We start from the raw sequence: 14,174 nt of genomic DNA on the forward strand, positions 1-14,174 counted from the left end.
TTACGTCAAAAAACAAATTTATTAAATCAAATACATAACAAAAAATCAACTCATGTTAAAATCCAAACATCCGATTGTTTATTTGCATCAACTAATGCAACTTGGTTATTAAAAGGACCAACAAATTGTTTTCAGTCAGGAAAAGTAACCCGTCAAATTACAACGTTCAATTACACGTGGTTTTTTTTTACAGGGATTCCGATCGATAAGGTGTACAAGCAAAAATAGTACAAATAAACGTCGTGCTAATATCTAGTGAAAATAAAACACAAATGGCCACAAAAGATATTAATAGTTATCCAAGGTACGATGCAGCTTATAATTTAATACGCCAGATGCGTGTTTTGTCTACATAAGACTTATTAGTGACGCTCAGATCAAAATAGTTGAAGAGCCAAACAAATACAATGATGAAGAGCATTAAAGAATAAAAATTCAAAAAAGTTATGACAAATACGGCTAAGGTAATCTATACATTGGATAAGAAAATCCTCAGTATTTCAAAAAAAATATTATTTGATAAACAGGAAATTTACAAATATTACCATATAATCGATATTCATTTCTACACCGAAGTACAGACTTCTGGGCTGGTGATACCCTCTGGAAATAAACGTCAACCAGTAGTGGCATCTTACCATTGGTGTTAAAAGTTATCTAATTTAATACGCCAAACGCGAGTTTCGTCTACATATGACTCATCAGAGACGCTCAGATCAAAATAGTTGAAAAGCCAAAAAGTACAATGTTGAAGAGCCTTGAGGACTTTAAATTCTAAACAGTTATGCTAAATTAGGTTAAATTAACAAATAGAAAATTGAAGCGCATTGAGGACTCAATTTTTCAAAAAAATTGCCAAATACGGCTAAGGTAAACTATGCCTGGGATAGAAAAAAATCCTCAGTATTTAGAAGATTTCATAATTTATAAACAGGAAATTTACAAAAGTTACCATATAATCGATATTTATGTCAACAGCGAAGTGCTGACTCCTTGTCTGGTGATATCCTCGGGTAAGAAAAGTCCACCAGCAGTGGCATCGACCAAGTTGTGTAAATAGACTAAGCCTTGTCTAAAATTGCATAACATTAAACGTTCAATGTATGTACATTGGTACATTCTAATGACTTCAGCTTAGAATTTGAACTGAAGTGATTTTTAAAAGTGGGCATTTAGAGGGGTAGTTCGATAACAAAGATATGCTATCAGTTTCGATGTACTGGCATCTTGTGCATGATGTTTGCTTAAGTTCAATTTTCTCCATACTGATTTATTTACAAAATCCTTTGGTAAAAAAAGAAAAAAAACACCTTCCATCTCAGTGAATGGGAATTAAAATAAAATCTAAGGTTCATAAAACTAAAGTTGTTGTAAATTCACATTTTGTAGCACTTAAGCATTTGTGTAGGAAAGTATGAATATACATAAATATAAGTACAAAATAGGATTAAATGCAATCTGCCATTTTAATAATGATAATATAAGTAAATAATTGGATAAATAAATGAATAAATGAATACTTAGTATTTAAACTTTAGTAATAAATAAATAGATGATTGAATAAATAATTTAAATAAATAAATGTCTACTTAGATATGGTAGTTGTAGCATCTATCAATTTAACACATGAGTACATGAGTGTCTGCATATGATTTTTTCAAGAAGGAAAAACTATTACTGTTACATGAGGGAAGAGTTAGTGTCAAATATGTGTTTTCCATAGCATGGAGATTTGCACTAAACTGCACTAAATTGGTTGAATATTAGTTAAATCTATTCAAAATAACGCTCCTGTTGACTACATCATTGTATCAAAATGTGATTGCATTGTGATAGACAAATAAAACAAATAACAATAATTCAGCATCATGTTCGTTTGGTTTAATCAGAAGACACAGAGAAATAAAACTTCACAAATGAGTATTGGCGCAAGATATTCCAAGGACTCAAAAAAGGTTCAAAAAAATTATGAAGAAGTTTAAAATATTCGATATTACAATCACTATGCAGTCGTTGTTTTAGAAAGATCCATTTATACCCATATACAAGTTTTTAACTATCTTTTCAATGGGTGTGCACAGGTATAAGTTTGAAAGTCTCATGGAGAGGCGCACAGTTCGTTGCCATAGGAATGCTGACAGTTTATTGGAAAGACACTACCTCCAAATTTTACAAATGATTGTCAATAAGAAATTCCAACATACTGATCACGTGTTCCTTTAAGTAGCATGTTTTACCCTTTTGTTCATTTTCATCAAAACATGCCATATGGTATTCCAAAGTAAAAAAATTATAACGTATGCTACCATTTTTATGTTGAAAAGCATTGTGGGCTATTATTTATTACGACTTTTCAATTTCACATTGGGAATGGTGGTATACAGGGTACAGAGAAAGAGTATCAAGGAGTTCATGAGAATATTAATACCATTACGCGAGTAAACAGTTTCACATTAATTCTGAAGACCCTCTTTCACTACGAACATGTTTTTGGTTAAACTGATGGACTATTCCTTCGTAAAACATGCAGATGGCAATGTACGTAATAATGTGTAAAGCTTAGGTATTACAAACAAGGTAAGTCCTCTGATTTTCTATTCAATGTTCATTGCAGACATTATTTATAAGAACTTGGAAAAATGGGATCTCATTAGCAAATTAACATGGCTCCGTAAATTCACTAATTTATCGTGTGCTCCACGATTATGTGCTGATTGTTTATAAATATCACGATCTGATATACTTCTGCGAAACTCTTTATTTTAATAGCCTACGATTAACGATTTTATAATGAAACATCATTTGTCGTTAATGCGTTATAATTTGTTGACTAAATGTAAATAGGCGTGCACATATAGACTTCATTTATGGACTTCAAAAGTGCTTGCATGCATTGAATCAAACTGTGATACCTGGCTCAGTATTAAAACAAATTAACATCTGTTTGACCATACCATTAAGCCAGTTATTTTGATATTATTCATAGATTGCTTCAGCTGGCACCTTAACAAAAATATATACTAGTTCCGTGATAATGGACGTCATGACGTCATACTAAACTAAAAAAAAAAATCCACAAGAAAGTAAGATTTAAAATCAATCAAGATTCATATAGGCCATGGGCTCATGACTTGGGACAGGCGCAACAATGCTTAGCATATACTAAACTAGTATTAAGAAATTTACAAACACAAAAATTGATATAAATAAACAGTTTCAAATCGACATTTGGCTTGGACAGTGATAAAACTGAACTGAATGAGGATTAAATAAAAATAAACGTCTCGGACCGCAATTCTGGAATAATATAAATTGTGCAATGGATTTTATTTAAAAAATCTCTCAAATCGAATAAGAAATGTTTCAAATGAAAGGTGTTTTCTATAAATGAATATCAAGTTTATCTTTATGCAAAATAAACACACAAATGAAGTGTTTTATTATTGTCTTGCAATTGAAGGAAATCAGTGAACATGGTGTTAACTACAACTTCTGATGTAAAAAGGTTTTTAAAATAATAATGGTAAACATTTTAAACATAATGATTGTCTCGTTTTATTATTAATGATGTATTCTTTGGTTACATCTTCTGACATCAGACTCGGACTTCTCTTGAACTGAATTTTAATGTTCGTATTGTTATGCGTTTACTTTTCTGCATTGGCTAGAGGTATAGGAGGAGGGTTGAGATCTCATAAACATGTTTAACCCCGCCTCATTTTTGCGCCTGTCCCAAGGCAGGAGCCTCTGGTCTTTGTTAGTCTTGTATTATTTTTGAGTTTAGTTTCTTGTGTGCAATTTGGAGTTTAGTATTTTGTTCATTATCACTGAACAAGTATATATATTTGTTTAGGGGCCAGCTGAAGGACGCCTCCGGGTGCGGGAATTTCTTGCTGCATTTAAGACCTGTTGGTGACCTTCTGCTGTGTTTTACTTTATGGTCGGGTCGTTGTCTCTTTGACACATTCCCCATTTCCATTCTCAATTTTACATTTGCATATCAAAATATTGTCGTGATAGTGTGATACTAAATAATAATAATAAACATTTTAGTGTATCAGTGAGTTTTGTCTTATCCACTACATAATGATTAAAAAAATTTAACGGAAATTGAACGTACGATTATCTTACGGCATGTTTGAAATATAAGTTTAACATTTATGTTTTCATTTTAAAGCCTTTTCAGATTCAGACGTGTGTTCTTTGAGTGCTTTAAACTCCTTAACTTATTATGAAAAAGAAGATGTGATATGATTGCCAATAAGACAACTCTCTACAAGAGACTACATGGCACATAAATTAACAACTATAGGTCACCGTCAGGCATTCAAAAATGAGCAAAGTCAATACCGCATTGTCATATATAAAAGGATCCGGAATGACAAATGTAAAACAATTCAAACGAGAAAACTAACTGCCTAATTTATGTTAAAAAATATGTAACAAATCAACAAACGACAACCACTGAACTACATGCTCCTTACCTGGGACAGGCACATTCATACAGAATGTGGCAGTGTTAAACATGTAAGCGGGATCCCAACCCTCCTGGGACAGTGGTGTTACAGAACAACATAAGAACGAACTATAAAATCAGTTGAAAAGGGCTTAAGGATGTTCTTAGGTAATGGTTTGTGGAATTAAAAAAATCAAGAATTTAAAATTGATGCTATAAGTTAGAAGAGCATAAGTTGAGGAACAAAACAAGTTTAAAGTATTGATAGTCATGGAGCTCCTTTTCGAGATATTTGATTCTGAAATTTTGGCGGGAAAAAGTTGACTCGTTCTTTTATCTTATATTTGCATTGGTATTTTTTGGGTCTCGAATGAAAAAAAAAAATCCAAAATCTGCTACAATTTTGACAAATTACCTTTTATGGCCTATTAAGTCTTATATAAAAAGATGAATGGGTGTTACAAAATATTTACATTGTATTGTATGAAAAAAAATCAGAATAAATTTGACACAAATTCCCAAACCTCACCTAACTTGTATATGCATCCGTACAACACATGCAACAAACCCTGAAACAATTCTAGATGATTGTACATTGACTTTTTGTTTGTTTCTTTTAGAAATCAAATATCTGCATCCATACAACGCAGGCAAAAAAAACCAACCTGAAACAATAATAAAAAAATGTCCAATGTTTGTTTTAGCTTCTTTTAGGTACACAACATTTGCAACGATACAACACAAGCAATATACCGTGAAACAATATAAATTGTAAGATCATTTCATATGCTGTTCCTTTACGCGCTCATACATACCGCTCACGTTTTTCATTAAATCTGCATAGTACTTCTTGAGTAGATTATCATAACGCTATGATAGATGTATATACACCTATATAATCTACAACGTTTCACAAACTGTTACAAAACATAATTTATAAACTGAGATAATTATAATTGTATCTATGACAAACACATTCACTATAATTTAGATAAAGACTATTAAAATCAGACATCGATAATTTGTTACTCTGATAACAACAAAGCAACTACATTAAAACATCAATAGATATTTACATATCTTTAACAGTTGCATATCAAAGACATATAATAAATGAAAAAAATACATAATGAGTTGCTGGGTTGTTAATTTAAAGATAAAAATTAACTGAAGTTCGATTTAATTGGTTAATTATTTTAGTTTTCTGCCAACCATTGTGTTCTCTGTACTGTTTCTGACAATCAGATGTTGATATAAAAAACTACCCCACACGCGAGCCAGACAAAACCACCAGGCATTCAAGTTAAACAATCTTTAGTTTTTCTGTGTTATGTATAGTAGACTGGGTTAAGTTTTGTTGCTTTATTTCCTTTTTGTGTATGTTATTGTCTGTGGTTGTTTTTCTTCGACATTGTTCATCAAAACTGCTCTTTTACAAATCAACGTTTTTAATTAACAAAACCATGCATAATCTTTACTTTAAAAAACACAAGATATAAAATCCACAAGTAACTTATGTACTGCATATCAACCGATACGAAGGCTATGCATACTTTACTTTCTTAGTATACATAGAAAGATTTTTTATAGTTGTTTAGATACAAAATGAATATACATATAACCTACTCTCTTCCAGTTTTATTTATAACAGCCCTGTATGGTTGATAAATCGCTGCTTGAAACTTGCGTGTTTTCTATTTCATCTGCCAGTTCCGTATGGACAGAGTCTTCTCGTAGAGATTTGAGAAATTCAAAAAATCCCTTTTCACTTCCATGCAATAGAATGTCCATTAGTTTTCTGTTCTTTTGTATTTGTGCTGGACAGGCATTTATCATTTGACTATCAGCTATTGTCAATATATCACATGATATTAAATGATCTACTATTTTTTCATGATTGATACAGTCAATGATACTTGAATAATTCTTCTGTAGACGAACTCTATAAACCGGAACAGTCCACCGTGACAATCCTGCAATAAATTGTTTAGAAGTTTTCATTATCACTTTATATACATGTATAATAAAAATTGACAATTAATTTTTACGGGAAGTCATGATCATTGATCTGACCGCAGAAGTAGTAAATCATTTTGGAAAATCCGAGTAAAATTTTTTGAGGGAAAACTTAGCATAAAAGTAAAACCAAAATAATCCGAAAATGTAGAAACAAATTCTGTATGTTTTTTAGATTTTTTTTCAGTGAATGATGGTGTATAAAAACACGGGCCATCCAGGTTTACATTGCAATTATATCAACGACATAAAAACAAATCCAAACCGAGAATACAAATCCCTATAATAAGCAACGGTGTCATAGGTTTGTAGGGTCAGCTTGTATGAGAATACCCTTTCACAATTTAAATTTTTAGGATTTTTGCATTGTTTAATTTCCTTTGTAGTGCCTTGAACACTGTTGTTTTTTTCTTTTTGCGCCATTGATTATTCAGTCTACCATCATCTTCTGAAATGATTGTCCCTTTAATACTTTCCGCCTTTAAACAAACTTTTTTAACTTCAAAAAGAGGGGCGACAGATACGAGAGGGACAGTCAAACTGATAGATCGAAAATAAACTGACAACGCCATTGCTTAAAATGAAAAAGACAACCAGACAAATGATTGTACAAATGTATCCAGACTATCAATGTCATACATTACAAAAATACAGCTAATACCTTTCATTTGAGGTTTTTCTATTGCTTCATTGGAGCCTTTTTCCTCTGAATCGCTTTTCAATTCATTTGCTAAATCTGTGTATCCACTTTTCCATAGGGCATCAACGAACACAGTATAAGTCAGTTCTCCCCTTTTATTCACTACTTCAAGCAATGCTTTATTCTGATCATCTTGTCTAACATGATGTTCAATGCTGCGTCTATCATCGGATGATATCACCAATCGTGACATCATATAATCTAAAGTCTGGCTGATATCTATATCTTGTATGATTCTCTCTGTATTTGGGATATACAAATTAAATATAATGAAACTATTATACTATTATTTTAAGTGAACGCCTATCTTTTTGCATTATTCAATTTATTTAATTGTTCTCTGTATTCTGTCATGTTTGTCATATATGTATATACCTTATATTATGCTAAAGCAGGGTTGTTGCTAATGCAATAAAGGTTCATTCATCTTTGTCTGATTGCATTATTTCAATAACCACTTCGTTAAATAGCAAATTATGTTTTGGTAAATTTTGATAATTGTTCAAGTGGTTATGATTAAATACGTCAGCAAAATATACATGTTTTTTCTGTTTTGCATAAAGCAGACTTCTAACTGATAAATAAATTAAGACCATTAATTCAAAATTGTATTTTGCTTGACAAAAATATATATACACCTCAATTTACCCAATACTCTTTGCTCTTTTCCTTGTTTGACATACCAGTTAGTAGGGGATATAGAATTTTTAGCCAGATATGACAACTGCGTTTAGTTGATAAGTCTTCTTATCTAGTCGAGTTTGAGGTGGGGACTGTTGGTGGGATTTATAGCATGTTAGGTTGCCCAAGCATTACTTTCTGTGTATGATTAGCTTGTGGCTTGATTTTATTTGTTTGCCATTATTTTGAGTTTGCTCTCTTTTTATTTGTTGGTTTTGAAACGACAATTCATTTTAAGTTCTTTTTTAATATGAATACGTTAATGAACTAAATTTGAGTAGGAATAAAAGAAACATGAGAAAGAACTCACTTGAGCACGTTATATAAAGATAAATCAAGTAACCTTTTAAATGATTACATTATCAGGTATTCTGTCATATGGACGAATTTGCCTTATTACGGTGATTTTAGAAACTACACTCAAGTTCAAATCCTTTAAGTGACATTGGATTTTGTCAGGAAGTTTATTAGAAATAAAGGGAGTAAAATTAATCTTAAATTTAATTCTTCACGTTATATATTGTCAAAACTTAAGTTTGATGTCAGAAAAACGGGTAACTATGTCAAAATGAACACACCTTTAACTTGTTCTTCTAGTTCAATTCCTATATGTTCCGCTAATCCTACTTCTATTTTTTCCTCTAAACCTACTTCTACTTTTTCCTCTAATCCTACTTCCACCTTCTCCTCTAATCCTACTTCCACTATTTCTTCTAATCCTTCTTCATATGTTATGTATGATAAAACACTAGATAAATCAAGGCGATGGAGAGCTTTTACTAAAACTTCATATGTAGATTCTGAAAGTTTTCTCCATTTGTTTAGAACCTCCTCAGTTTGTCCACGTAGATTTGTTATATGGTTCATTGCAATGTGTTGCATCTCAACAACTGATAGCCCAAGTTCTATTCCAAGCTGGAATGTTTGAATTCCAATATGGTCAGGCAGTAGTTTTGTAATCGAACTTGATGGTCTAATACGTAACTTCTCCTTCGGTTGGTCTAAAATGTATATACATATACACAAAATTATCAATTACTTTTATATGCAACGTTAATTAGTAATATTGTCATAAAATCGCTTAGAAACCATAATAATCTCCATGTGACTATGACCCAAAAATCAATACATATCTTTTTTTTAAAACAAGGACGAATGCATAAGCATGTGCGCCACATTTTGATAACCCTTGTTGAAAAAAGAAATAATCTCGGAATGATTTTTGAAATATATTGACACTAATAGTATTATGCCCAAAACATGATAGTTTAACAGTGTCCCAAAGCTAATTATTTAATTGAAACTATTGATCCATACTATTTACAATCATTATCATTTAGCAATAAATGTTTATTTTAAACGGAACATGAACACATAAATGCAATTAAAAAATAGAAAAAAACAATATGCTGTCTGCAGATATAACAAATTTTATTATCAAACATATGTACACCCCCCTCCCACCCCAAAAAAAGAAGAAAAAACAACAACAAAACAACAACAACAAAAAAAAACTCAAAACAAGATAATTAGGATAACTTAAACATGTAAAAGAATAAAGAAAAAGGTTTAACAGCAAATTATCTTAGTGACGGTTTCTGTAGTTATGTAACACTGTTCAGAGGCGGCAACGTATGTAAACATATGCCTTTTTCAATAAGCGTGAGGAATAAAAAAAAACATATGATACAAGGTTGATAGTGTTTACTTTATCTATTTCTAGGTTAATACAATCACTGGGGGACTGTTGATAAATATATTAGCCAATGGACTGTGAGAACACAATGATTTCATCAGATCAGTAAATTTATGTAGTCAGTTCTTTGATACTGACACTATTCAATGAGAGCTTCTCTTTATCCCTCTGTCAGCTAATGAGAGAATAACGTTCATTAAGCTAACTTGGTGTTTTTGAAAATCGTTTTATGTCTTTTTTGGTCAATATCTTCTTTGTACCGATACATACATGGCATTCACAAAAAAGTTATAAGCTTTCCTAATTTCGGTAAATACAGGTACGATATTCAGGAGCACCCAGCTTAGAAAGAATTATTTTCACTTTGTAGAAATTGATCGATACCTCTTCCTGAGGAGTGTTAGTTTGTAAAGGCTTTATTAGTTACGTGGTCAATAGTACTGTCATGATTTACAACAGATTTTTCTTAAATTTTCCTATGTAAAAAATTAGAATTTACAAATGAAGTACATGTAGTAAACCAAGGTTCCATCTCCCTCAGACGTACCAATGGTTTGGTGAAACGGTTCTACCTATAAGGTTTTAAGATTGACCTTTCCATATAGAGGTTAATCTAGAAATGTGTTTTATAAATGGAATTTCATTTTAAAATATTTGAAAGTTTCTCTTACCAAACTCTTTTTGAACTTCTCTTGAAACCTGAAATACGACATGCATATCAGTCATTAAATACATAACTTTTGATTAAAACAGTTGGGTTTTCCTGTAGTATACCATATATATAGGTTATACACTTATTATTTTAAGCCCATACCTTCGCATCCTCATGTCTTCCTGTTTTATGAAATAAAGAAGCACTCACTGAATATTGGACTTTACTGTTCATAGATTTCATGTAAGACCTATTTTTATTTTTCAAACATTTTTCGAGAGAATACACTCTTTAAAATAGGAAAAAAAAAAAAAAAAACACTCATCCATAATACCAAACAAATAATTTGGAACACAAGCCTTGCATTTCATCTAAATGCTACTTATCAATGCCACTCGAAACAAAAGATTTGGAAATCTAAATCAGTTAAAATTTACAATAGTTTCAATTAATAACATTTTTTTTAATATGATTTTTTGAATCTAAATTGCAGATGTTTGTTTTAGCTCTGAAAGATTTTGTCTTTCTATTCCATTGTAATATTTTCAAGCAAGGTGAAAATGAAAAATAATAAGTTAAATCTGTGAAAATGACACGTTTTGAAGTATTTTTCCATCTTAAAGTTGATTTGTTTCACTCTGTTTTGTTTTTTTCTGCTCCGTAAAAATTTTGACTTTCTATTTCATTGTAATATTTTCAAGCAATGTGAAATAGATAATTATAAGGTAAGTTTGTGAAAATGATATTTTGGCACGTAATTCCGTATTTCTCCTTCTTAAAGTTGATGTATTTCCCTCAGTTTTATTTTTTCTACTCCGAAAATATTTGGTCTTTTTACTTTATTGTAAATTTTCAATCAATGTGAAAATAGATAATCATAAGGTAAATCTGTGAAAATGGTATTAAGGCACGTTGTTAAGTATTTCCCCTCTCTTATAGTTGATGCTTTTCCCTTAATTTTACTTTGCTTCATTTAAACCGATACATGACTACTGAACAGCAGTATACTACTATTTTATTATGTTATATAACATAAACTATTTATCTGTACCTGACATAATTTATGGATGTCAATATCTTCCACTGTCAGGCTACGCTGAATCTGCTTGAATGAGGCATTAGGTGTACTTTTCTTCCAATCATATAGAGCGTTGATTTTGACATCAAAAGACCCTTTATTGATAGACTCATTAATGATCTCCCAAGACTGAGCAGGTTTCTTTTCTTTTATGTGCATATATACTTTTCGTATTTCTTCCATTGTCATTTCAGCTGCTAAGCGCCCCAAGTGTCTATCATTTGGATTGCTGTCTAACCATGCTATATCTAGACCTGTAATATATTGTAACAAACATTACAACAAAGTTAAAGTTAACAAAATTCAATGCACACAAATTTCTGACTGATTTTTTTCTTATATAAATATCTGCTTAATTTAGACCAGTTCATATATGTTCATGTTGAGAAGGGTTAACTGAACTAGTACACATACAAGATACTGAGCAGAGGTATAAGAGGCCACTAAATGAAGGTCATATTATTATATAGATCGGACATTGTAAAACAATCAAGCTTTAATCAACATCTTTCATCTAAAATAGTCTGTAACACCATTCTGAATAGCAACATTCCAAAAGCGCATATGGAGTATATATTCCTAAATGATCCGATATTCTCGGGCTTGAATTCCCCATCACGATTTCCTTGATAGTTGGTTGCTGCTAACAAGGAACCTATTAAACCAAGAGTTCCAAATGATGTTGAAATCGTCCCTTTACGGACGCCATCACATGTTGGTAAACAATCTTGGTGTTTAATTTGACAGGACATTAGGCGTGGAAAAGCAGATCAATGGCGTCACGAAGTCGGGCTACTTCCAAATTAGAAATATTGGTCGAATTCGGCAGTATATCACCGAAGATGCCTGTAAAACTTTAGTCTGCTCGCTTGTCACGTCACGTCTTGACTACGGAAACGCTCTACTATATTGAGTAAATGCCAGTTTAGTCAATAAGTTACATCGAGTACAGAATACGCCAGGCTCGTTACACGTACCAATAAACATGATCATATAAGACTAGTCACTTCATTGGATCATGGTGCAGTACCGAATAAAATGTAAACTTCTTTTGTATACTTTCAAAATCCTACATCGCCTAGCGCCCGTCTATCTTGAGGAATTCATTAGCGCCTATCAACCATCAAGATTTCTAAGATCGGAAAATGCAATGCAGCCAATACAACCTCTTGTACGCACCAAAATCTATGGAAAAAGACATTTCGACAAAGCTACTGCGAGCCTCTGGAACTATCTTCCTAACCATGCATTTAAGACATGAAAACTCACTCGAACTTTTTCAGAAAAAATTGAAAACCCATTATTTCAGACTCGCTTTCAGTGATTACAATTAATTTTTTTTATACTTACAACGACTATTTATCTTTCTTTTTTCGTTGTAGTATAACATGCCTTTTAATTATGATTTCTTTTCTTTTTTTTTATATGTGTTCAACATTTTATTACATTCTTATTGAATTAATTGTTTTAATGTTAAGTGCCAAGAGTAATTTTAATTAGATAATGTGCAATATAAATATGGTAAATAATAATAATAATAATAATAATAATAATAATAATAATAATAATAATAATAATAATAATAATAATAATAATAATAATAATTGGTTTACTGTTATTGAATACCCGTTTCACAGATTATATCGGATATGTTCCCTATGTTTTATTAACAAACCCGTTCCCTTTTCGCAAATGTGATCTACCAAATTATACTATTTACCGGGTTTGTAATAATAACATGAGCAACACGACCTGTGTCACATGTAGAGCAGGATCAGATTATCCTTTTGGAGCACTTGAGATCCCTCAGGTTTTGGTGGCTTTGTGTTGCTTATTCGTTAGTTTTTTATGTTGCGTCTTGTGAACTATAACTTATCTGTTTGTTATTTTCTTTTTTAGTCATGGTGTTGTCAGTTTATTTTTGATCTTTGAGTTTGAATCTCCCTCTGATATCGTTCGCCATTTTCTAGGGATCCATATAAGTTGGCATGTATTGATGGGTTATTGTTTCATTTTTGAATGTCCAACATTAACCTTCTGGTGTTAACTGTTTCATTGCTTTGATTACGAAATATCTGATTTTCCTTTCATTCGTATTGATTTAAGGAATGACTGTCATATGTTTTCTGTCTATGAAAACAAAAAACCCACAAAAAATGTTCATACTGAATAACCCGCGTAACCGGTTAAGAAAAAGTGTGCACTTCATTTTTGATGTTTTTTTTCGAATAGACAGAAAACATATTACAATCGGAATTAATTATGAAAAAAAGCCGTTAATGACGTCGCAGTCACATGACAAACTATTGTCTGTGAGCAGATAACAAAAATTTCAGCCAATCAGATGATGCGATACATTCAAAATTATATTTTTTACATAATATTATGTATTTTGATTCTCTCATTGTTTTTCTCCAAAATTTTCTTTAATTCATATGTAAGTACACGAAATATTTAAATGTGTTTTAGGTGTTATATAATCAATACTAGCATATCAAACTACTGATGGTAATACTAAGAAATTTCTTACCCGGACAATCATCCGGGCATCTGTCATTCTCCATATGTAACTGTAAGATAAGTAAAACTGAATGTATATGTTAATAAATAACTTATGAGGGTTTTACACGTAGTACAATGGAGGTATGCAGCACACATTGATGATTTAGTATTGGAGAAAAAGGTTTTGTGTAACTTCCAAAATGATATTTTTTACTACCAACAGGTAACTACAAAATTGCTTTCATCAGCCTTTTGCGTGTATTCTAAATTTGATGTTGTCTGCATATAACCCACATTAGTAATTTAAGCCCTTTCTTACTGATTTTTACTAATACATGAGATGTTCTGATTTATGGTTCTTTTTTTAGTTGTGTACTGAAAAAAAAATGAACC

General features: G+C 31.4%; 1 protein-coding gene across 1 annotated transcript; it reads right to left on the minus strand.

Annotated features, from left to right (window-relative positions):
• Positions 1–5,481: 5,481 nt before the first annotated feature.
• Positions 5,482–11,528, minus strand: LOC143058115 (uncharacterized). Its single transcript, XM_076231576.1, has 5 exons — positions 11,253–11,528; positions 10,221–10,248; positions 8,432–8,854; positions 7,134–7,412; positions 5,482–5,504 (listed from the first exon to the last, which is right to left on the minus strand). Exons 1-5 carry the CDS (start codon positions 11,466–11,468, stop codon positions 5,482–5,484), a joined length of 969 nt encoding a protein of 322 aa, XP_076087691.1. The 5' UTR covers positions 11,469–11,528.
• Between the last annotated feature and the right edge of the window lie 2,646 nt (positions 11,529–14,174).

This window comes from Mytilus galloprovincialis, chromosome 14, assembly GCF_965363235.1.
Source record: "Mytilus galloprovincialis chromosome 14, xbMytGall1.hap1.1, whole genome shotgun sequence".
Classification (NCBI taxonomy): domain Eukaryota; kingdom Metazoa; phylum Mollusca; class Bivalvia; order Mytilida; family Mytilidae; genus Mytilus; species Mytilus galloprovincialis.

Coding starts and splice junctions, on each gene's coding strand:
- LOC143058115 (XM_076231576.1), bottom strand. CDS start 11,468: ATGACAATGGAAGAAATACGAAAAGTATATATGCACATAAAAGAAAAG. Junction 10,249..11,252: donor ACATCCATAAATTATGTCAG/GTACAGATAAAT, acceptor GTCGTATTTCAG/GTTTCAAGAGAAGTTCAAAA. Junction 7,413..8,431: donor ACTAGAAGAACAAGTTAAAG/GTGTGTTCATTT, acceptor TCCCAAATACAG/AGAGAATCATACAAGATATA.